General features: G+C 55.2%; 1 protein-coding gene across 3 annotated transcripts in view; it reads right to left on the bottom strand.

Moving 5' to 3' along the window:
- Positions 1 to 5991: 5991 nt before the first annotated feature.
- Positions 5992 to 23726, bottom strand: part of TTBK1 (tau tubulin kinase 1) — a 39948-nt gene continuing 22213 nt past the window's right edge. For 2 of the 3 annotated variants that reach the window (XM_033098908.1, XM_033098914.1), the window contains 3 exons: positions 23138 to 23416; positions 9204 to 10759; positions 5992 to 8570 (listed from right to left, as the gene is read on the bottom strand). In XM_033098908.1, coding sequence (XP_032954799.1) covers positions 8213 to 8570; positions 9204 to 10759; positions 23138 to 23416 — 2193 coding nt within the window. In that variant the 3' untranslated portion in view covers positions 5992 to 8212. The remainder of the gene's footprint in view (positions 8571 to 9203; positions 10760 to 23137; positions 23417 to 23726) is intronic. The other variant, XM_033098923.1, reaches the window with a different exon arrangement.

Below are 23726 nucleotides of genomic sequence, written 5' to 3'. Positions count from 1 at the left end.
CCTGAGAAAGCTCGGGGAAGGGAGCTAAACTGGTGACACGGTGTGCGTTCATGATGGTGCTAATAGAGAGTGAGGACAGTGATTTGGAGGTGGAACAGGAGATGACAATTGTACGTAAGAGACATTTGTTGAGTCTCTAGTGCGGCCTGAGTACTCTGTAGGGTACAAAGATGCCGCAGACACAATCCCTGCCCTTAGTGAGTGTACAGTCCAGCAGGAGGGTTAAAACAAGTTACACAAACCTTCCTGCCTCCGGTCTCGCCCCTTTCAAACTACTCTGCACATGAACATTTGACAACATAAATCTGACAGGGTAATAGCTCTCTGTTTAAAACCCTTCACCAGCTCCCACTGCTGGAGGGTAAAAGGCCAGCTCCCTAGCTTGGCCCATGTGACCCCCCAGCACCTGGCTTCTCCCCACCATGCACCCTTCCCTCCAGTTCCCCAAACACACCAGCCTGTGGGCACCTCACAGCTCAATGCAGTCCCTTGGGCAGCATCGGTTTCCCTCTAATTCACCTGCTGGTGCCCGGGCCACCCTGGAGATCAGCTCAAGGGTGAGACCACTCCTGTCCCTCTTGCTCTCACCACCTGTAATCCCCACACTGTGGATTCCTCCCTCATTTGATACTATATACTCATAGATTCATATAAAAATATAAAATACCATAATCCTTTGCAGCTCCTGACAGGTAAGTTTTGCAGCCATCTCATCTCCGTGGTCCATCCAGTGGCTCCATGAGGGAATGCTCAGGTTTTCCCAGAGCCAGAGACGGCCACCAGTGAAGCCAACCTGGGTGTTGGCTCTGCTGCCCTTGTTTCCACAACGGGAATTTGTCTCCTGCTTTCACGTGAGAAATGGCTGGTAGTCATATAGTGGTCACCTCTCCCTGTTTGCACTGGCTTCTAGGAAACCCAGGTCTAAAACTGCAGCCCCTTTCTACAAGGAGTAATTTGGCATTCACTCTACCCCTGGCTTCACCTTGTTCCCTGCCTTCAGCCCGTACGGCAGCTCTCCTCTCTGATGTCATTAAGAAGCGTGGTGACCATGATGTGTGGAGGCAGATGATGGCGCTGGACAGGCAGGAGTCTAACTAGAGGGCAGATCAGCTCTGACTCACCAGTTAAGAGCTGGTTTTGATTCAATTTTTAATTATCCCCCTCCTTCTCCAATCTACAAATCCAATCCTGAGTTCAGAGCCAAAATGGAGGAGACCTTCATTTATACCAGACTCGATGGAAAAGAGCCTTGTGCACTGGAAAAATAACAACTCCTTAGTTGAAAGTATTACTAGAACTGTTGAAGCATTTGGAGAAGAATAAGTTCCTAAGATAAACAATTTCCTGTTTGGGATTGCTTGCGATAGGGACTTCTTACACTTAGGACTTCTTACTCTTTTAGCCCTGTCTGCATTGACGGCTCTTCACTGGGGTTGAACCGACCGTTAACCGTTGCTACAACCCATGTAATCATTTCCTACATGGATGATGTGGTAACGATGGAATCAATTATAGTGGTAAGTATGATGGTGGGATGGCGCAATAATGATGGAGGTGGGAAGATTGATGGCAGAAATGATGGTGATGGGGGTGGTTGGAATAAGGACGAGGGGTATGGGGCTATGGACAGTGGTAACGGTGATGTGGCTATGAGGGCAGTGGTGGTGACGAGGATTACGTGCTATAATAGATGATACTGATGGTGATGGTGGCGATGGTGATAATGGTAGTGATGGTGGGGTGATGGTTGTGGTGGAGGTGACGGTGAGAGTAATGGTGTTGGTGATGGTGGTGATGGTGGTGATGGTGGAGATGGTGGTGATGGTGGAGATGGTGGTGATGGTGGTGATGGTGGTGATGGTGGAGATGGTGGTGATGGTGGAGATGGTGGTGATGGTGGTCATACTGAAGATGTGGAAGCTCCCCGAGAGCAAGAATCTTGTTAATCATTATGTCATCAGAGCCTAGTAGTGGTGGTGGTGATGGTGGCGATGGAGTCCAGTTTGGGAGAAGGGTATTTGTGATTTGAGTGTTGGTGGTTCTGGTAATTGTGGGTAAGAGAGTTAGCGGTGGGTAATGGAGATAGAGATGATGATTGTGATAAAATAGATGGTGGTAACTGGGTGATGTTACACCACTTTGGGTTTAATAGTACATGGGATGAGAATGAATAGCTTCAGCCACCTGAGACTGATGAAAATGAAGTTGTGTCATATTTTCCTCTGACCTATGGTCAAATTGCCATGACCTTGCAGACTCTCCTCCCCATCACCTCATCACCATGGGCAATGACCAGCTTCCTGCATCTGCTGAGGACTTAGAAGGTCATTCTGACCGTCCTACAGTATTGGGTTAGCCTCAGCTCTTGCCCTGGCCTTGACTCCTGAGGAGCCAATGGGAAAATCTCAGCAAGCCCCAGTGTCTGTGATCAGAGACACCACACCCTCCACACTCCCAGCCCGGTCTCTTTTCCCCAGGGTGTCCCCAAGGGGCCACTCCTCTCTAGTAACAAAGGCTCCCCCAATGTCCCTGGTCCTGTGGTGTCTACCTAGCCCTTAACTGAGTAACCTTGCTCAAGCCACTTATTTCTCTGTGCCCTTGTCCTCAGAGCTCTCCTGGCCACAGGACAGAAAAGAGAAATACCTTTTGGGGAGGGTGGGGAAGCGGTCAGCAAGGGGCGAGGCAAGTCCTCAGCTGTGGAGCGTCGGGAAGTGAGTGTTCCCCACAGGTCTCAGGCTCCTGGGGGAGGGAGTGGGGGTTCTGTGCAACCCTATAAAGCCTTCCTCTTTGGCATAGCCTAACCTGCCCCAGGCCTGGTCTGGGCCCCCTTCACTCCTCCCTCTACTCCCCGATTCGCGCCTGTGACGACCACAGTTCTCACACCTCCACACCTTGCAAGAATGTCCTCTCCTCTTTACCTGGCCAACTCTTGTTCTTCAGAATTCAGCCTAAGCCTCATGTCCATCCGAAGGCCTTCCTTCAGCTCTCAGTCTGGTCTGGGAGTCCCTGCCTGAGCCTCGTGTATCAGCGCACGTAGAACATGTCAAGTGAAAGTTAATGTACAACTAACTATCCCCTTCAGAGCCCACTGTGCGTTGTCTCAATTCCTGGACAGTGTCCCATGTCTGGCAGCTTCTGGAACGTGGGAGGCTCAGCATTGGCCTGCAGAAGTAGTTGAATGAAGGAGTGCTACATAATGAATGAAGGAGCCACGGCAAAGATTTCCCCTAGAATTAGACTTACAGAAGTAAGCAAAGATTGGAACCAGGAGGTTAATTTTGGCACTATTTGATATAGTGAAAAGTTGGAGGGGGGTGGAATCTAATGGAAAATCAACATGGAGTTGTTTAAATAAATTATGGAACATTCGTGCTATGGACTACTATGTCGCCATTACAAAGAACATCAGGATCCTCAAACATTACTGGTGGGAATGTAAAATGGTGTAGCCACTGTGGAAAAGTTTGGTAATTCCTCAAAATATGAAACATAGAGTTAGTTACTGTATGACCCAGAAATTCTCCTGTGGATATTTTCAAAGGTATAGATCCAAGAGAAATGAAAACATGTCCACACAAACACTTGTAAACAAATGTTCACAGCAGCATTATTCATAATAGCCAAAAAGTAGAAAAAAACAAAGTCCACAATGAATGGATAAACAAAATGTGGTCTATGTGTACTGTGGAATGTTGTTCAGCCATAAAAAGGAATGAAGTACTGATAAACGCTACAATATGGATGAACCTGGAAAACGTGCTGAGTAAAAGAAGAAAGTCACCAAGAGCCACATCTATGATTCTAATTATACGAAATGTCTAAAATAGGAAAATCTATATAGAGACAGAAAGTAGATTAATAGTTGCTTAGGGATGGAGGGGTTGGGGAATGGGAGTCACTGCTAATGGGTATAGAATTTCTTTTTCGGGTGTGGAAATGTTCTAAAATTGTGGTCATGGTTGCATAACTCTATGAATATACTAAAAATGAGAAAGATCTGTATTTTAACATACATTGTTGGGCATAAAAGTCATGTTTCTGCATAGTATACTCTCCTCTCTTTATAAGATACATGAGGTCGGACAATTAAGTTCGCGAACTTTCCACTGTGTAAGTGCATACATACCCTGACCTGGGACAGAAATTGGTTATGTATTGCCTGGATGAAAGATTCACATCTAGTGAACTTAGGGTCCAAAATGCAAAAGGTACAGCCTCCCTTCCCCCCAGCTCTCCTCCCCAAAGCAGCCAGAGACCTCTAACTCATTACACATGATTTTTGACTTAGTCTTATTCTTGGCGACCAGTCCGTAAGGGTCTACAAAGAGCCACCTTCTCTACTGTAGAGCTTCACAGTACTCCACAATGGGTCCCCTTCATACAGGAGGCCGTGCTCTATTAACCAGCCCCAGCTAACAGACATTTAGATCATGTCTGAACTTTTGCTTTTACAGGTTCTCAGTCTCTTACCCAAACCACTAGGATCAGATTTCTTTTAGAATTCAGATCATATATATACTCACACACACACACACACACATACATATATATTTATAAAGGCAATTCAGTTCGTAGTCCATATATTATGATATACCCTAACAGGATCTAAGGCAGCACCCCATAATCAAACACATTAATATTTCCACTGAAAACATGCATGATAAGTGGAATTAATAAAAGCTATAAATGATCTTGTCAGGTTTTGATACCAAAAGAGTCTGTGCCAATCAAATGGAAACACTCCTAGTTTTCAGCACTATTTGGGCTTCAGAATTGCAGATGCAACTTTGTGAAGCTATAAAAGAATACTCCAATGAATAATTTTTCACTCACGATTTTGTGAGTTCATAAGTAGGCTACTTTTCTAGAAGTAGAGATGTTGGATCATAGGCTATGTTCATTTGTGATATTTATAGATTTCGTTAGAATAATAGCCATTGTTCTTCCTTGCCTGTGAACTGCTGTACTCTATGGTTTTCCTAACACTCTCACTTTCGTCTGGTAACTTCTGGGCAATGAGAATTCTCCCTCCCTCCCTCTCTGCACAAAGCTAGACTTAGAGTCTCTGGCCCTTGGGAGAGGCAGCCAATGGAGCTGAGAGAGTGCAAGCTTTGCCATCAGACAGCAGGGTAGGCCCCTTCCACAGGTGTGACCCTCAGCAAGTTACCTGCGTCATCCTGAACTTCCATTTCCTTGTCTGTAGAAACAATCTGTCTCCATGACAGTCCCTCCCCACTTACCCACCAACCTGCGTCTTCTCTCTTGCCCACCCCGAGCCCCAGGGCCTGGGCTCTGCCCTCTCCCCCAAAGGAACAAGAGTCCAGGCCAACAGAAAGAAAGGTCCACAGGCTTTTTAATGGTGTGATGGCTACTTCCCTTCTGAGACCCGATCTAATCATGACAGCGGCTTCCAGGGTGTTGGGCGGGGGTGGACAGGTACAGGGTGGGCAGTGGCCATGCAGTGACTGGGACAGGGTGAGGGAGGTGTTACATTCTGTTTGGCATGTAAACATTCTTCAGTGGCTTCCCCGGGGAGGGGGAGGGCAAGTCCCTGCCCTCCACCCCTTGCCAACCAGGGCTCATCCCTGGAGCTGAGAAGACTGAGCAAGCCAGGCCCCTGTGAGGAGCTGGGGAGTGGGGAGCCCAAGTGCCTGGGGCACGGCCCCTCTCCTGCACCCTCGTGGTGCACAGTGCAGCTGGGGACGGAAGGCGTGTTCTGTTCTGGGGTGAGCAGCCCCGGTCTGAGCCAGTGACACAGGCTGTCGTGATGGGAAAGTGCTGGAGGGGTGCAGTGGTGATAGTGTGTGACACTCTTTTATAGAGAAGGGGCTCAAGACCCCCAGGGCTTGGTGGAGGGGATGGATGCTCAGGGGGGCAGAAGCTGCAGCTGGGGGTAGGGGCATTAGGGGGTGTGGTTTCCTCTGCCCTGGGTCCTTCCTGGAGAGAGGAGCAGTCCCCTAGCCCCCTCCCACACTTGCCTCCGCCCCTCCCCCCCCCCCCCCCCCACCTCCATGGGTGACAGTCAATGATGCAGAGGCCTGAGGTCAGTTGGGAGCCCTGGAGAGGTCTGGTTTCCCAAGGGTTTTGTGTCTCTGCCCAGCTCCAGCGCTGGGTGAAGCTGGGGGGTAGGATGGGCCTGGGGTTCTCTCAGGCCACCCCCTTTTCCTCCCAACACCAAACCAGGTTGTTGTTGGTCCTGGGGCAGGAGTGAGGCTGGGGGCCCTACATTCACGGTTGGGTTGGTGGCAAGGAGCAGGCCCAGGATCTGGGGACCAGGGGTCAGGCCTGGGTCTCCACCTGGCAGGAGCTGATTGTCATTCAGAGAAACTCTAGGTGGGAGGAGTGGCCCTTCCTCCACCCGCTCTGCTGGACCCAGGGAGCAGTAGAGGTCTTGGGAGGGTCTCAGGTTGACAAAGAGAGCTCTGTCCAGAGAGGTTTCCTGAGTGTTCTGGGAGCTTCTGCATCAGCATGGGGTGGACCTCAAAGGCTGTCCTCCCTGGAGTCCTCCCCAAGGCTGGTCTGCAGAGACACCACCATCTTGGCCTGGAAGCGGCTGCTTATGCCCGCTGACTCTCCATAGGGGCTTCAGCTGGCACGACCAGGGTGCTCCCAGGGCCACCTTCCTCATGAGCATCCTTGTAAGTGATGGTGGCTGGAGCTGCCAGCCCACTGGGGCATGCTGGGACCTTTCTTCCTCTTCCCCTTCTTACCTTGCCTTGCTCTCCATGCCCCAAAGAAGAACAGAAGGGCCAGGCCAGGGGTCAGAGGCTGTGGGTGCTGAGGATGGAGGAGGCCTGCAGGGGACCTGTCCCCATAGGCAGGGGTGGCTGTCCCTTCTCCCGCCCACGTGCTGCTTGGCCCAGACGTAGGCAGTGGAGGCTCGTGATGAGCTGGGAAGAGCTATGAAGGATCCAGACCCAGCAGGACGCCCCATATCCATTCACCGTCCTCAACCTCCACAGGGACGCTCAGCTGCATAGTTTGGAGTTAGGAGAAGAGGGGACAAGCTGAAGGGGGAGCTGGGGGAAGAGGGGATTTGGGCTGCACCGATCGCAGGCATACAGTCTGGAAGTTAGAAGGGGCTTTCCGCCTTGAGTCCCAGGGCCAGCGGTCTGTCTGCCTGTTTCTGCTCTCTCTGGCCACTGGGGGAGATGGTGGTCTGATCCAACCCACTCCCCCAGCCAAGAGGACAGGGAGGGTGACCTGACTGGAACTGACTCCCTGAATCTCCAAAGGGCCAAGGAGAGAAGATGATAAGCAGACATTCTCCACCTCCACTGAACCCAGGAGAGAAGGGAGTTGGCTGAAACTGCAGTAGGCGGAACTGAGGTTAGATCTCAATAAGGAATTCCTGATGGTGAGGGCTCCTGAGCACTAGATCTGTGGCCAAAAGATAGGTGAAAACTTTTTTAAGGCCCCCTCCAACCCCCACTGGGAAACACTGACCAGGAAGTCAGCCCACACACTCTATGATTCCCACTGAGATCCCACCCCAATTTAGGGAGGGGAGTCTTTGCACCTTAGAAGTGCAAGGGAACAGCCCTCATCACCTGCCCATTGCCACCCACAGGGGTGTCCAGGACAGAGCTGACTTTGGGGCAGGTCAGACCCGCCCCCTCTACCTGAGTAGACCAGTAGCCCCAAGGTCCCACCTCCCCACCCTCCCTCTGGCCGCTGAGAAGAGGTCCTTCCCAGGAGACTGTGAGGTTGGCCCCCAGGGGAAGCTGGAGCCTCCACTTCCAGCATTTGAGGCTGCCCTTTTGAAAAGCGGGGGCTTTGGCTGGAAGAGGGTCAAGAGGAGGGAAAGGCGATGTAGGAGGTGTAAGCAGAAGAGGGGGGCGCATGGAGAGCTGCAGAGGCCTGGTGGGTGAACGGGGCGTCTCCATAATGGGGTCCTCGGTGACGAGTGACAGAGCCTTCCCGGGCGGAGCGTGAGCCTGCCCCACCTGAAGGATGGCAGGGGGTGGGATATGACGGGGTAGTGAGGGGAGGCGGGCGTTACCCCCGCGGCGCAGCGCCTGCCACCGATCGGGTCTTGCCGGGCAGGCGCGGCAGGTGCTGGCGCGCGCCGTCGTGGGTGCAGGCGGGAAGCTGGGGCCGCGGGTGGCGCGCGTCAGGCGCGTAAGGCTGTGCTGGGAGCTGTTCCAGTATGGCCGGCTGCGGGTGGGGGGCCGGGGTGAGGATGGGGGGCCGCGGAGAGCCGCGCGCGTCATTATCTGGCCCCGGCCCGGCCCTCCAGGACACCTGCCCGGCCTTTGGTTGCTGCGCGCTGAGTCTGGAGTTTCCCTTTGGGTCCTTTCTTGGGCCCCCCCGGGGAGGGGGTGCCGTCAGGTTGGGCCCGGGTCTGTGGGGCTCCCCGGGATGGGGGGCCCACGGACCGGGCCTGATGCGAGGGCGAGGGGCTCTCTTTGCGGGACAGGGACTGGCTCCGGGGGGACGCGCTGGGATTGCGCGGGGCGGAGGGCCTGATGCTGGCTTGGGCTCGCCCTGGGCCCAGGCCACGGCCAGCCGGCTGTTTGGGGCGGACGTCAGCAGCAGTGGCGGACCCTGGGGGCTTCTGCAGCTGGAGCCTGCGGGGAGGGGCGGGCAGAAGACAAGAGAAAAGAAGAGGGCAAAGAAATTTTAAAAAGAGACATTTTCAGAATCTCCTGGGCATTGAGCCCTAGAATCCTGCATCCTGAAACTGAGGAAGACCATGCATGGCACAGGTAGATAAACTGAGGACTAGTGCTCCACCCTTCAGGGTGGGACCTCTAGGGACCACATACTGCTAGTCTGCTGTTGGAAGAGCTGGCTGCCAGCTTTCTTTGTTGTCTCTATCTCACCTTTCAAATTCTCCTGGATTTTACATGCTAGTATACCCACATTTGTATTAATACAAATAATGTTTTCTCCCAACTATCCTGGGCTTTATCCTTTGGCTTCAAATGCCCCATGGCACACTCGAGGCTGCGTGTGCGCCCCACTGGCCACCAACCTTTCCCAAACCTGGCCTCCCTGGCACCCCTCCAGACATGCGCTCTGCAGCCACTCCCATGAGCCCAGTGACAGGGCTGGGACCTGAGTCAGAGGTGGACAGGAGGTTGTAGTTGAGAATCCTTCTTGAGTCTTCAGTATCCCTGACCTTGGCTCTGGGGAAGCCCCTGCTGGTGGAGGCCTGTAGTCACCCTCTGCCCACCCTGGGAAGGGCAGTGGTTTCTCACCTGCTGGTGATGGCTGTGTCAGATGCTGGGGTCGCACCATGGGGTCTGCCGGGGGGCTGCTGGGCCGGGGCAGGCAGGGGCATGCGGATGCTGATGGGACGAGGAATCCGACTCCGGGGGGGAGCTGCCCGCCCGGCCTTCCTGGACACCTCGGGCTCCGAGGCCGGCGTGTCCTCCTCAGAGCCGGTGCCTGAGAGTGTCTCAGAGGCACGACGTTGCTCCTCACTGGAGGAGGACGATGCCCCAGAGGCCAGCCGCAGGAGCAGGCGGCCCTGCCTCTTCTCCATCACCAGCCGTGCCAGGTCCTGCGGCGGCCTCGCCCTCTTGCCCCACCGCTCTTTGGCCGACAGTGAACCCGAGGGCTCAGAGCCCGTGTCCTCCTCAGACAGCAGGACAGGGATACGGCTCCTGGGGCGATGGCCTGGCATGGCACGGTGGCTAGGGGAGATGGTGGCCAGTTTTTCAGGGCCTGGTTCCGGTGGGGACACAGGGGCTGGCCCGTCAGCAAGGGCGGGGCCACTGGGCGGTGACTTCATGGCCACCTCCAAGGTGGTGTCCCCAGGGGGGCCAGACAGGGCACAGCTCTCCAGCCCTGACTGGGCAATGCCATTCTCCATGGGCACGGGGGTCCCCTCCTCCGCAGCCCTCCCGTCAGAGGGCACCTCCAGGCCCAGCTCACCCCCAGGACTGAGCTCCTCAGACCGTGAGGCTTGTCCACCAGAAGACATGACATTGAGGTGGGTTTTCTCAGCAATGTGCACAAAGGTCCTCTCGACTTTGGTGAAGGGTGAGGAGGTGACTGCCACTCCCCCTGCCCCTGTAGTCACTGCCCCAGCCGCTGGCCCTGTCCCAGGCCCAGAGGGCTTGGGCTCAGACTTGAGGATGGAGGACAGGGTGCCTGGCTCAGACACATCCAGCTGGCTGCCCGTGGGCTGGGGCCGCTCGTGCTGAGGAGTGAGGGCAGCCAGAGTGCCCAGGTCAGGGTCGGGGGCCAGTTCGGCAGTGACAGGCGACTTCTTCATGTCACCGGGGGAGACGAGCACCAGCGTTTTGGAACCCTCCTCAGGCTCCAGGTCCCCGTCAGCCACAGAGGCCCGGCCCCGGGACTCCTTCTGATCGTCAGCCAGCAGCGTGGACGGGGCACCCTCTTGGCTCCGGTCAGTGCTCCTCTCACTCCCCTCACTGCTGGAGCCACTGCGCGGCCCCAGTGCCTCCCCCAGGGCCACTGCATCCTCGTCGTCGTCCTCCTCCTCGTCCTCGTCATCCTCCTCCTCCTCCTCTTCCTCTTCCTCATCCTCCTCTTCCTCCTCTTCGTCTTCTTCCTCATCGTCCTCCTCCTCTTCCTCCTTCCCATTAGCTTGAGGCTGAACCGGAGCCAGCGGAACCTGGGGGGCGGTGAGCAGCATGTGCGAGAAGCCCACCCTCCGGACCCGGTGCAGCAGCCGAGCCCGCTCTCGGTAATCGGACAGGTCTTTCTTGAAGTCCTGGTAGGGCAGGCTCAGAGGCACAGCTCGCGGGAGACCGTTCACCTCAAATGAGGGCGCCACGGAGAACACCTGCAAGGGGCATACACAGGGACCAGCTGAGGTCACCCACGCTGCTGCGCCCAAGAGGACCTAACTGCACCCACACACCTCCAGGCCCAGGTGTGTCCACCGCAGTGTGAGCTCCAGGAGGGTAGCACTGCCTCTGCTTTGTTCATTGCTCTAGCTGAGGACTGTGGGGATCACTCTAGGTTTCTGTAGTTTTGAGGAAGAGAGACTAGATGTAAGTTTCAGGAAGATCACTCAGGCAGCTATGGGATGGATGGATGGGCAGTGCGGGGTGGAGAAAACAGGCCTGTGGCTGGGGAACCACCAGGCAAGACAAGGCTATGGCCGCGGGATTGGGGTAGCAGACACACATGTCTAAGAGGTATATGTGGCAGGACGCCCTGAGTGTCTGATGGTACCTGAAGGTGTCAGAGGTGTCAGGATACCTCGAGGGCCACTGGAGCTCCAGAACCCTTTCTTCCTAACTCTTTCAGGCCTGTCAGCTGGGAATTTTCCAGACCTCTAAGGTGTGTTTTGAGTCCACACTTCCTCTAGGAATTTACAAACAGCCTGTGAAGAACAGCTATTTTCCAACCAATTAAGTTTTCCCCACTTGAAGCTTTGTACGGAGTCCTTGGCAAGGTGATGGCCTGTTGGTTTTCTAAGACTCCTGCCACATCTCCCCTTCACCTTCTTCCTTCCAGACTAGAAAGGCCTGACCACCTTATCAGGACCTCAGCTGCTGCATCTTCTCCAGCACCACTGTCAATTCAGACACATCCCCAGACACCCACAATGCACTGGGCCCTACCCCGGCTGACACAGCTTTGATCCAGGTGGGATGTTGTGAACAGTGTCCAACACTTCGTTAGTCTTTTTTGAATGCGCTGCGCCTCCATCTTCCTAAACATATGAGCCCATCCAGACCAGAAGCCCTGGAGATATCCTGACACCTTCAGGTGCCATCAGATTCTCAGGGCATCCTGCCAAGTATACGTCTTAGACGTGTGTGTCTGCTGCTTCAACCCCATGGCCATAGCCTTGTCTTGCCTGGTGGTTCCCCAGCCACCGGCCTGTTTTCTCCATCCTGCACTGCCCATGCATCCATCCATCCCATAGCTGCCTGACTGATCTTCCTGAAACCTAAATCTAATCCCATCTCTCTAGTCTTTAAACCTATAGAAACCTACAATGACCTCAGGAGACAGTTCCAGTCCTTGGCTTGACATGAGCAATCCTCCCCTTCAGCCCTACCTTCTGCTCCAACCTCACTTCTAGCAGCATCTTCTGATCCCCCGCCCTCCACCCCAGCCACATACGGGCCCCCACCCTCCACCCCAGCCACATACGGGCCCCCACCCTCTACCCCAGCCACACATGAGTGTGTGTAAATGCCATCAACAGTTCCCCAAATGCATCATGCATCTCACACTTCTGGGTCTTTCTCTAGGCAGTTGCCTCTGCCTGGGGGTCCTTCTCACCTCCTCTATTCACATGCAAAATTCTTGTTCTTCCTCCAGGACCCAGCTCAAACAGCTTCCAAAAAGCCTTCCTGTCCACTCACCACGCAGACTGCATCACTCTCCTTTCTATTTGTTTTCCCACATTCTTCCATTAGAGAACCTTCCACCCTCTATTCCACATGCAGGTGTTTACATGGTTCTCTCTCCTCATAAACACTAAGCCCCTTGAGCGTCATTCATTCATTCATTCAAGAAGTCCTGAATCTGTGGATTGAGTAGGTGAACAAGATAAACATGGTCCTCCTTTTAATGGAGTGTGTTCTCTCTCTCTTAGGAAATGAAATGTGGATAATCATACTCCACAAATGCTATGATTATAAGTGAGGTCATATAAGCAATGTGTCGGGCATACAGCAGTTGCTCAATAAATGTTAGCTCCTTCCCTCCTACCTCCTTCCTTGTTCACTCTGGTTTGGAGATCATTACCTCCTTCCCCAAACCCAGAAGTGCCCACATGCCACACCTATAGGGTGGTGGGGGATAAGAGGGGGTCTACTAGTGGAGGTCTCTGTGCAAACAGACAGCGCAAAGGCTGATGGGGAGGGAAGGCAGGAATCCCCCAGGCCAAGGATCCGCCCAAGGCTGTCTGTGACTTATTCTGTGGTCAACTGCCATAATCTTCCTCACAACCAGACCATCGGGTGAGGATTGATGGGTGGGGCAGGTGGGGAGAAGGCAGGGAAGCATCAGACCCTGGACGGGACACCTGTTTGAGCCGGACAGGGAACTTCTTTAGAACTTTGTCCCCTACATATGTAGGCTAGAAGTCCTCAGCAATTGTTTTCTTTTTCTGCACCACTCTCATTCTTCATTTATTCATTAATTCATTGTGCAAACATTAAGTGCTGGTTCTGTGCCAGGCCTTGTGCTGGGCCTTTGCCATGTTTAGTTACAATGTCAAGGATAGAGAAGATAACTGGGCAGAGGGGGAGGGCGTTGCTGTGAGCTCTTGGGTTTGTGGGGGCCATGGGGCAGGTGCTGGCACTGAGAGCCAGAGACAGGCAGACAGACACAGAGCTCTGATCATGTCTCTCTCCTGTCTGGCTCAGAACTCACCCACCCAGCAGCAGACATCCCAGCCAGCGGGGACATCCTTGCACCCCACTAGGCATCCTTTCTCAGCAGAGCTGCTGCCTGTGTTCCCTGTCCATCTCGGACACTTTGGGCACCCTGGCAGAACCACCTTTTCCTCTGCTCAGGCCCTGGATCTTTCTGGAAAAGCCCCATCCATAGGCTGGGCCCATCTGTCACAGTGCTGTTAGGTGATCATAGCTGGAACCCTCTCTCTTTCCATCTCAAAGCCCTCCCCTTCTATTACCGGGGAGGGAAAAGGAATAAGAACTGAAAATCAGGCATCACTGATGATATCAGACTGGGAAACTAGGTCTGGAAGGAGGCATTGCCATGCCCAAACACATCACCCAGGGTGGTCCAGGACCCAGAACTCTTTCCATTGTCTCACGGACCTCCCACCTTCCCATACAGGGAAACCTGGGAGCCTCTGCCCTTTAGCAGGAAGGGCTGTGAACTTCAGAGTGGGGACAGGTTTGCCGGAAGGATCACTGCCAAGTCCACCTGGGCCAGAGTATGCTGGGTTTTCTGTTTCAAAGTCCCTCTGCCCCTCTGCATGTTTCCATGTTGAGGAGAGCCAGGCCTAGCTCAAGTTCCTGCCTTCTCAGAGAATGGGTAATCCTCCCTCCCTCTTTCCCAGCCTCTCCTGCTGCCTGAGTCCAAAGAGTATTCATCCATTCTCACATGCAATTTAGTGCTCATTCACTCCGCCAGCAATCATTAGACAACCTCTGTGTGCTTGGCCCTAGAGGGCTGAGGACACCACAGGAGGGGCACAGCAATGACACCCCCCCACCCCCCCACCCCGACTGCAGCTTAGAGGAAAGCCACAGTGCTGGGTGTCAGGAGGGAAAGTCCAGGTCTGGGGAAGATCACACTTTCCTGCTCCCTTCCCCGGGGCCGTGACCTTTTATGATTCCAATTTGCTCATTGTGGTTCTCCAGCTTAGGCTGGCACAGCATTATCTGGGGGTGATTCTTAAAAATACAGAGTCCTACCCCCAAGATTCTGTAGGCCAGAGATGAGGCCCAGAAATCAGTTTGTGTAAAGCTCCCTGGTGATTCTGCTGGGGTTTGGCAAAAGGCAGATATCATAAGGTAAATCGAGGTAGGAGAGGAGGCAGGCCATTGGAGCTGAGACGCATGCGCAGAGAGAATGAAATCTCCGGCCCTCCCCCTGCCCCCATTCAGCCCAGATCAGAAGACTGTGGTCTCACTAGCTTCAGAACCCAGCCCAAGTCCATATTCCCTCCAGTCACCAGGAAAAGTGGAGGGAGGTGGATGGACCATTCTCTGATCTTCCCCTACCACCAACAAAACTGGGCTCTCCTCAGCTTTGACTTCTCTGATGAGGTCACAGAGGACAGGTTACTCCACATAACCTCAGCCCCACACAGGGTGCACAGGGCAACTCTCCTGCCTGGACCCTGGCCAAACCCAGACGCTTTGCACTGCAGATGGGTGCCAAGGGCAAAGAACGAGGGCTGCTAAGTGACAAAAGCAGGAGGGTGAGCCCTGATATCCACCCTTCCCCCACTGCGTGGGGGTGGAGAAGGTTTTAGTGACTCTCACAGAAGTGCCCCACCCCTCCTCTTCCCTCAGCAGCCACCAGGTGCACCCCTCCCATGTCTCCTTCTCCCCTGAGGGCACCCCCCCTTGCCATAATTGCCCAGCCTGAAAATTGGATATGAGGACACGTTAACAGTGTAGCGTCATCCATCTACCACTGCCTCTCCCAGATTCTTTACCTGTCTGTCTGGGTCTCCACTCTCAAACCACATCTGCCAAACCAAGAGCCCTCCCTCTGCTCCTCCACCCTATGCCCAGGTGTGCCACCCACCCCAGGTGCACTGGCCAGGGACAGTCATCTGGGTGGAAAAAGTAAGATGACCTGGGAAGGTGGCTGCCTACCCTAGGTCTGTACAGATCCTCACACACTAGATCTCCAGATCTCTTTGTCCCCAACCCATCCCTGTCTGGCCCTGGGCAAGGAGCTGACAGTGTGGGGGCGTCCTAAATGCACTGGGGGTCAGGAAATGCAGCTGTAACTTGCCCGGCTCCTGCCCGCACACTAGCTTTAGGCCCCCGAGGTCTTCCTCTTTTGGTGCGATGGCAGCAGGCCCACGGGGGTGGAGTGGGACCAGAGAGAAGGAGAGAGGGAGAGCCCCTCTTTTCACCCTCTCTCTCTGCAGCCTCAGAAGTCTCTGCAATCCTCTCCTTCTCCATGTCCCGCCCTCTCATTGATCTAGTCCTCCCTCAACCCACGCGCTCTCTGCATCCCCACTCTCTCACTGAACCCCTCCCTAGATCCTCCTCCCAGGCCAGGGCCGCCTTAGGTCCCCCATCAGAGCAGAAGAGCAGGGAAAGGCTCCTGCGGCTGCCTCACAGGCTCTCCGCATTCTGGCTTCCCACCCCCCACCGCACAGTTGGCCTCTCTAGTCCCATCCAGAGAGAAACTATCAGTGGGCCCACCTCCCGACTCTTCCTACCATCTTGGACAAATTGGCAAGCTGCAAATTTGGATCCAGGCCCCAGAGATCAGAGTCCACCCCTCAAGCCTCTCCTCCAGATGAAAGGAGACAGCCAGCAGGGAGAGAGTTACTCAGGTCCGACCAGATTGAAACCTCTTTGAGCCCCGTCTCCCCCCTCAGCCATGGTCTTAGCTGCCAGTTGAGGTAGGGGTGGGGCTGGGTCCACTGGTCTGGAATTTGCCCCCACTCCATCCCTGAATCAGCAAAAGACTAGCCCCTGACCAACCGGGCACCCCTAGAACTGGGGTCTGCACGAGTGGTGGGTGAAGAAGGAGGGTGAAAGAAAGCAGGCGAAGCGCAGGTTCCTAGAAGGCGTCTTTAATCAGGATTTGGTAGTTAGTACACAAGCTCTCCGGATTGTCTGCATGAACATACAGGGACTTAAAAAGGCACAAGATCCCTCGCACAGCGACGCGTGACGGCGGGGTGCCCCCACCCCCGCTCGTGCGCGGCCGTGTGCGCGTGGGTGCGTGTCCGTGTCCCACCCCCGTGGCGGCGCCGCGCGTGTGCGTGTCGGTTTCAAGTGTTGGATTTGTACAGTACTCGCAGTCTAGGGGCAGGGGCTCAGTGCATGCTTTCCTACCCAGGCCCGCGGCCCCCGACGCCGCTGTGTACGCTGAGGACGCACCCCGGAGAGAGGAAGGGAAAAAAAAAGCGTCCCATCTTTGTGTGTGAGTGTGTGTGTGGTTTTGAGTTTTTCGTGCATGCTTACGCTGGCCGGGGTCGCGGAATAGTGCAAGCTTATAATACAGTATTACTGCAGTACAAAAGGGGAGCGGGGAATCATGATAGGAGAGGGAGGCTCGGGAATAAACCGGCTGGACCTCCGGGGGGGTCCTCTCGCCAACCCCCTTCCCACCACAATTAGGGAGCGTATCCGGGAACTGGGAGGGGGATCCTCGGGTCCCTGGAGGGAAAGGGCTCAGCTGGGCCCCAGGGCTGAGCTCCCCCAATCCCACCAGTCCCACCACTCAAGGGTCAGGGGCCAGCGCTCTCCTCGCTCAATACTGTCAGCCAGAAGGGCCCGGAACCCCGCCTCTCCCCCCACGGAAGCCCCTCCAAGTGGGGGGAGGCGTCGACGGAGCAAGTGCAAAGGAAGCAGATGTTGGTCCCTGAGTTTTATTTTCGGGGGTGGGGAGGGAGAAGAGCCGGAAGTGGAGGCATGTTTGGGGGCCCCGTAGGGCCCTCAGTGATGGAGTGGGGTGGGGCAAGAGACGCGGACCCTGGGGCGTGGGCAAAAAGTGAGTGTTGGGTGGCTCGGAGAGACCTCGGCTCAAAGCTTGGCTTCCCCCTCAACTCTGGGCTCTTTGGCATCCAATTGCAAGGCCAATTATGTGGGGCAGGGGTGGTGGCAGTCCTGTGGGCCGTGAGGTAACAGGAATCAGGCGTGGGGCGATGCGGCCTCTAAGAGCCTGCAGAACTGGCTAGCTTCCTCTCGCAGCCGCGGGTCTGCACCCCGGCCCTGGAAGCACTAGCCGGCGAGCCCCACTCCGATCCCGTCCCTCCCAGAGGCCAGGAACCCGGCGGCTGGGAGCCGGCGGAGGGGAAAATAAACACGGGCTGAGCGCGACGGCGGGGAGTGGGAGGTGGGAACCCAAGTGGAGTCTTTAGCAGCAGGCAGCTCGGCGGGTAGGGGGTGCGGCCGGTGCTGAAGCCCCCCGGGGTCGCGCACGGAGGCGGGGCTCCCGGGAGGAAAGCCCTGGAGACGGACGGGGCAGGGCTCGGTCGTGGGGCTCAGAGGCCGTGCGGTCCCCCGGTCGCGCCGCGTAGCAGCTAGTTAAAAAGACGGAACGTACATTCATGGTTGGACGGCGGCAGGGGCGGGGGTGCGGGGCGGGTCCGGGAGCCGGGGATAGAGCGAAAAGTGGTGTTTTGGGTCCTGTTACGCTTAGAAACCTGCGAGAGACGCTCGGAACGCGGTCCTTGCGCGCTCCCTGGCCGGGGACTGCTCGTTTGCTGCCCGAATAGTGGGTGGAGTGTGCGCGCAGCTACGGGGTGTGTGTACGCGCGCGCGCGCGCGCGTTAATATGACAAAGCGAACCCCACCCCGCACCCTCCCAGCCTGTGCAGGTACAAGGGAGACTACGTGGGTAGACTGACTGACACTGGAAACAAGTGGAAGGAGAGAGAGGTCTAGGAAGGTTCCTATACTCCTTTGGGTTCCATTGACCCTTCTCCCCCACTTCTTCTCAACTCTTTACTCTAGGGAGGAGGCCGCTCAGGCTCAGGGCCGCCCTGGGCTGGGACGCCCACTGGTGGTGTGGGAAACCACGGGGGATATTTAGGGATGTGGTCCTCAGGCTGGGAGCATCTCCCTTAGGGAGAAGGATGCTTTACATTTTTCAGAGGCTGACCCCACGAGTCCGAGGGGCACCTCTTTCCCTAATGGGAGTAATGTGAACTTTGGGGATGTGCTCCCCAATTTAAGGAGAGTGATTTTCCACACTCTTTGTTACCAAGGTCTGCCCATGGGGGTGGGCTGATTACTGCCCTTTGGGTTGGGATCTCAGTGGGGTTTGGGGTGGGGGGGTGGTGGTCAGGTACTCCTTAGGGGGTCTATGCTTCCATCCTCCGGGACAAATCAACTCAAGGACAGAAGGGGGTACAGCACTCTCTAGGCTCCCACAGCCAGGGGTACCCACACTCTCCCTAAGCAAGGTCCCCTCCCCTGACCACCCAATAAAGACACACTGACACAGCTCCTTCTGTCCACTCCAGTGGCCCAGGCTCCGCCCCTGTGCCCCCTCACCCAGGCAGACGGCACCATCTCTCCCCAGAAAAAGGGACCTAGGCAGGACAGAGGAAAGAAAGTCAAGGAGGGTCCTGGAACCCTCCACACTGAGGACCCCTGGCTTTTCCTGGGATTGGGGGGCCCTGCGCCTTGGCTAGGGAAGCAAGGGTTAATATGCCAGCATGGCTCAGAGATGCCATCATTCCTCCACCTGGTCATCTCTAGGCTCATTTTCCCCAAAACTGGAAATGCCAAGGGAGATTGCTGGGTTCGGGATGCTAGTGGTTGGGATGAGTGCTGAGTGGTTATTGCTGTGACCCAAGCTGCCTTGAGTGTGTGGGGGTGTCGATTCATTATGGAGAATTTAATAGAGTATTTTTCACTGACCTAGGGTCCTGTCCCACAGAGAAAATACTGGTCCTACAAGGAGGAACCCACTCACCACGAATAAGTCCACTGGTCCACACACACATTCAGGCACACACACCAACACATATGCACAGCACACACCACACATCCTCACCGGCTGTGAGCTGCTTCCTCTAAGAAGCCCACCTGGTTTGAGGAAGAACACTGTTCCCCTTTGAGATAGAAGGGGGTGGGCAGTGCTCAGGCTCACAGAGGTTGCAAACTGAGTTCAGGGTCTCTGCCTGTAAACCTGTTTGTTTGGCTCACACAGTGATTCTTCTTTAAAAAGTTGTTTTTGAAAATTAGAGGTCGATAAGTAAAAATTGGGAGATTTCACACAAAAATTGTAAGGTAGTGGCAACAATTGGCTGAGCAGAAGATGGTGTGGCGGGGGTTCCCCTCTTTACCACCGTACTCAAATCTGCTGGCTCCCTGACACTGCTTGGCTCCTGTTGACGAGTGAGTCGGTGACACTCAGCTCAAATTCCCATGGTCATTACTCACCGGCGCCAGGACCTGCCCTGTCTGTGAGCCCGACCCTGAGGCCCCCACTAAGACCACCGAGGTCAGGGTCTTGAGCACCTGCTTTCTCACTGTAACTCTTACTCCGTCACCTAATCCCCAGGGCTGCCTGGGATCCTTCGGGTCCTGTGGGATTGAGAGACTGGGGTCTCAGGCTCTGCCATTTCAACCAACCCCAGGTTTCTGGAGTGACCCCCACCTGAACACCATCCCATGAGGGGAGTGGAGAAGGAAGGAGAGTCTGGCTCACTAACAACTCCCTCTGTCCTTCTCAGGAAGGACAGTAAATAGACCAGTACACAGACTGAAACACTTTAAAACTCCTATCAAACAAGACCTCAGTTATTCGGCATTGGCAAGGTTTTTTTTTAATATCCTTGTAAATTAAATATTCTTATTAATCCATTAAATGTATATAATACTGGGTTCTACTCCATAGGCCATTATGAGGAGTAAATGAGTTAATTTCATAAAGTGCTAAGACCACTGCCTGGCACATAATAAGTGTCAAGGGCCAGTGACTGTTAAATAAAATAAAAAATAAATCATTGGAAGCCACCCCTGTATGCTGGGTGTGACTCTAACGTACAAAAACACCATTTTCAAAGTATAACAAAGCATGCTGCCTCTTTTCAAAACTGACCTTGGGGAGGCTGTGTGCTTTCCCAAAACAGGTTAGCATTTCTCCTCTTTGGGAAACCCTTCAGAAAAAAGAGGCTGACAACATGGCAGGCTCACAACTTCCTTGCCTGGCCTGGAACCTAGAGACAGGAGACTCAACTCCAAACCAGGCTGGGCTCTGTCGAGCTTCACATGACCTTGATCCAACACATGTGGCTTCAAATGGCCTTAGCTGTTTCCAAAAGTCAAAGCCACCCTCAAAAGATAATATTATCAAGATCACCTCCTGTTAGCTCAGAACTTTATGGCTTGTAAGACACTCTCTCCCCTACCATGGAGGGCATGCAAAAGGATGTCCCCAAAGGACAAAATGTTTTGAATCATGATCTTATTTTAAAAGACACACACTCTCCTACAGTCACTAGTTCTTGTGTGTGTGTGTGTGTGTGTGTGTGTGTGTGTGAAAATTCAGCCACCTTTGGAATGGATTCCCCATCTCTAAATGCTTTGGAAACAGTAATATGTATTTAATGCTAAAACAAGGCTGAAGGTAGTGCCATTGTCTTTGATAAGTCACAAGGCACTTTGGGGTCTCAGAGTACCTCCGGTTCTGGTCACTGAGTGGGAGCTGTACTCAGGGTCGGTAATAGAACCTTCTGGAAGGGAATGCCGGATAACAGAGTGCTTGGTTTCATCTAACCCCAGATAGCAGCGGCCCTGCCCCCATTGCTCTGACTTTTGGAGGGGCTGGTGGACAGACTCCCCTTCACTTCACCCCCTGCCACTAGCTGGGAGGGAAAGAGGGCCAGAGGGGCAGGCAGGAGGGTGGGGGGCAGTGCCGGAAAGTGGGAGTGGGGTACTGTTCATCCCACCCTCTCACCTTTGTGCTTTGTGTTTTCTGTCCCTTCTCAAAGGGTCTACCCTTGACCCTTCCTCTACCTTCTGCCACAGCAGGGTGTGGAGCCACCTGAAACAGCCTTGAGGGCCACAGAGGCTTGGACTTGAGGAGGTCCAAAAGTGAGCAGCCAGGATGGGGTGGGGTGGGGGCTCAAGTTTCATTCCTGGATAGGGAAGGTGCTCTTGGCCCAGACATCCTTTGTGTTTGGGGCGGGTTTGGGAGGCGGGGGGCGGGGGCCAGGGGGGCAGATGTTGGGTGTGTGTGTGAAGCGGGTGTGTGTAGCTCATGTGGATGAACCGTACCACAATGCTGGCCGTCCATGAGGACAGTTCGAGGACAGTTCGACTGAAGAACCCTGCCCACCCCCAGGCTGGGGCAGGGGCCCTGAGGCCTCTACTCCAACCAGAGATAGCTGGGGAGTTGAAGAGAGTTGAGTTTGAGTTGGGAGGGAAGCAGAGATCACAGGGAGGCGGGGGTAGAGAGCCGATCCAGGATGAGAGTAGGTACCTAGGAAACTATCAAGGACTGCACAGATATCTTTCTGACTCCCTAACACACGTATGCATGTGCGTATGTACACGCATACATACCCACACGTAGGGCTGCGGCACTGTGCAACTTCAGCAGGTGCCATTCACACTGGGGTCTATGTAAATGGCAGTCCCGAGAATTGTGCAGTAGACAGCCTAGGCAACCCTCCAGGACAGCCCTGAGACATCCACTAATGCGCATGTAGAAGCACATTCACACACGCGTGTACACGCAGAAGCACATTCACACGCACACGTGTACACGTAAAAGCACATTCACACGCACGTGTGTACACATAGAAGCATTCACACGCATGCGTGTACATGCATGCACACAGGCACAGTCTCTCTGCAACAAACGGGAAACCTTCAGGCCTCCCCCCTTCCTTCCTCCCTGTATAGGCGCTGCCCTTCCTGGTACCATACTCATCACTGCCCCATTACCCAGGGGAATAGAGCTGCTGGCTGACAAGGGCAGGAATGAAGAAAGGGAATCTTGGGGGTCCCTGCAGTGACAAGTTGGGGGCTGAGAAATAGGCAGAAAGGCATAAGCAATCTGGCATCCTGACCCCCCACCCACCTCTAGATCCCCATCTCATCTGCACCCTCCTCTGTCTGCACCACGGCCCCTGGGGGCCAGCCGGCCTGGCTGAGCACCTAAAGGAAGGAGTCGCCCTCAGAGAGGGTCAGTGGTGGGCCAGCTGCTGTTTGGGGTTTGTCCTGAGCTCACAGGTCCTTCCTCGTCCTTAACAACCACCCTCTCTATCACTGCTTCTAGATGGGGTCCCCTCACCCCTAGGCTCCAGCTCCCTGAGGGGCAGATCCCATTCATCCATCCTCAGCTTCCAAGGAGCTGGGCCAGGCAACCAATCCCACCAGTGAGTGATGGCACATATGCCGTGGGGGACAGCTTGCCTACGGTGGACTAAGCCCCAGGCTCTGTGAAAGTGGCACGGCACAGGCTCCCGGGCTCACAGGGCTGCTTCTCCCCATATCGCTGAGTACAGAGGCACTCCCCACCAGACCCAAACCCGACTGGCCAGGCCTGCCTCTCACACACGGGACCACACGCCTTGCCTCACACAGATAGACAGGCATTCACACCCCGTGGAGTGGGGCTGTCTTCTGCCATCCCCCTCAGTGGGGGACCAGGCCTAGCCATGCCAAGAAATCACCGATTAAACAGAATAAACGCCATGCTACACCGGCTCTGACCCAGCATGCGTCATCTCCCTGACTCCTTAGTTTCCACTGGACTCTGGACCCACTGGGGGCTCCAGCTGAGGGCCTCGTCCTGTCCCTGAAACTGCACGGACAGCACCACCCCTCCCTGCACCATTTGGCTGGCACAGAGCAAAGGGAGACAGTGGGGGTGGGGGGGATTACAGTACCTTGGGCCAACGTCATGGGGGCGGTATTGCATGACCGGTGGGATGGGCTGTGTGAGTGTGTGATTATTGCATCCTGGGAAGGAACCACGGTCTCTGCCTGCTCCCCACCCCCCCCACCTGCCCCCTCCAGGAGGGGGGGGGCCCAGCCTAGGTCTTGTGGGTGAAGCGGGCCCACACCTGCTGCAGCTGGGACCGCGAGATGCGGAGCACCGAGGGCACGAGTCTGTGGTTGCCGGTGGCGAGGGGCGCATGGCGCCGGTGGGGCGCCCGCACGGGGCTGCTCTCCGCCGAGCGGCTGCGCTGAATGAGGGAACCGGAGGAGCCCGAGGAGCCGCCGCCGCCAGGGTGAGGGTAATGCTCGGTCTCCAGCGTGGAGGAGGAGAACACGGAGGACGCCAGTCGTCGCAGGGGGCTGTACCGCGGGAGGGAGTGCCCCGAGAGTCTGTCCTCCTCCAACTGAAAGAGACCAAGAGAGTGGAGGGAAAAGAGGTGTCAGGCACAGACTCGACAGCTCCGTCTCGGGGACCACCCACCGCGCACAGCCCCTGCGGCGCCAGCGTCCCGGGCGGGTGAGCAGGGTCCGGCAGGGTGGAGGGGGTGCAGACCACCCCGTCCTGCTCAGAACCTAGGCTCAGGCCTCCAACGCCCATCCCCCGCCTGCTCTCTGGCACTTTTTACACCGTGGGTCTCCTTGCAGAGTCCTTGGTCGCTCACCTCTTCTGGGAAGTGTTCCTGGCTTAGCCCCACCTAGCTCAGCGTTCCCTCC

This window comes from Rhinolophus ferrumequinum, chromosome 3 (assembly GCF_004115265.2).
Source record: "Rhinolophus ferrumequinum isolate MPI-CBG mRhiFer1 chromosome 3, mRhiFer1_v1.p, whole genome shotgun sequence".
Lineage (NCBI taxonomy): Eukaryota > Metazoa > Chordata > Mammalia > Chiroptera > Rhinolophidae > Rhinolophus > Rhinolophus ferrumequinum.
The sequence above is the reverse complement of the archived record's forward strand: the minus strand, read 5'-3'. Positions and strand labels throughout refer to the sequence as shown.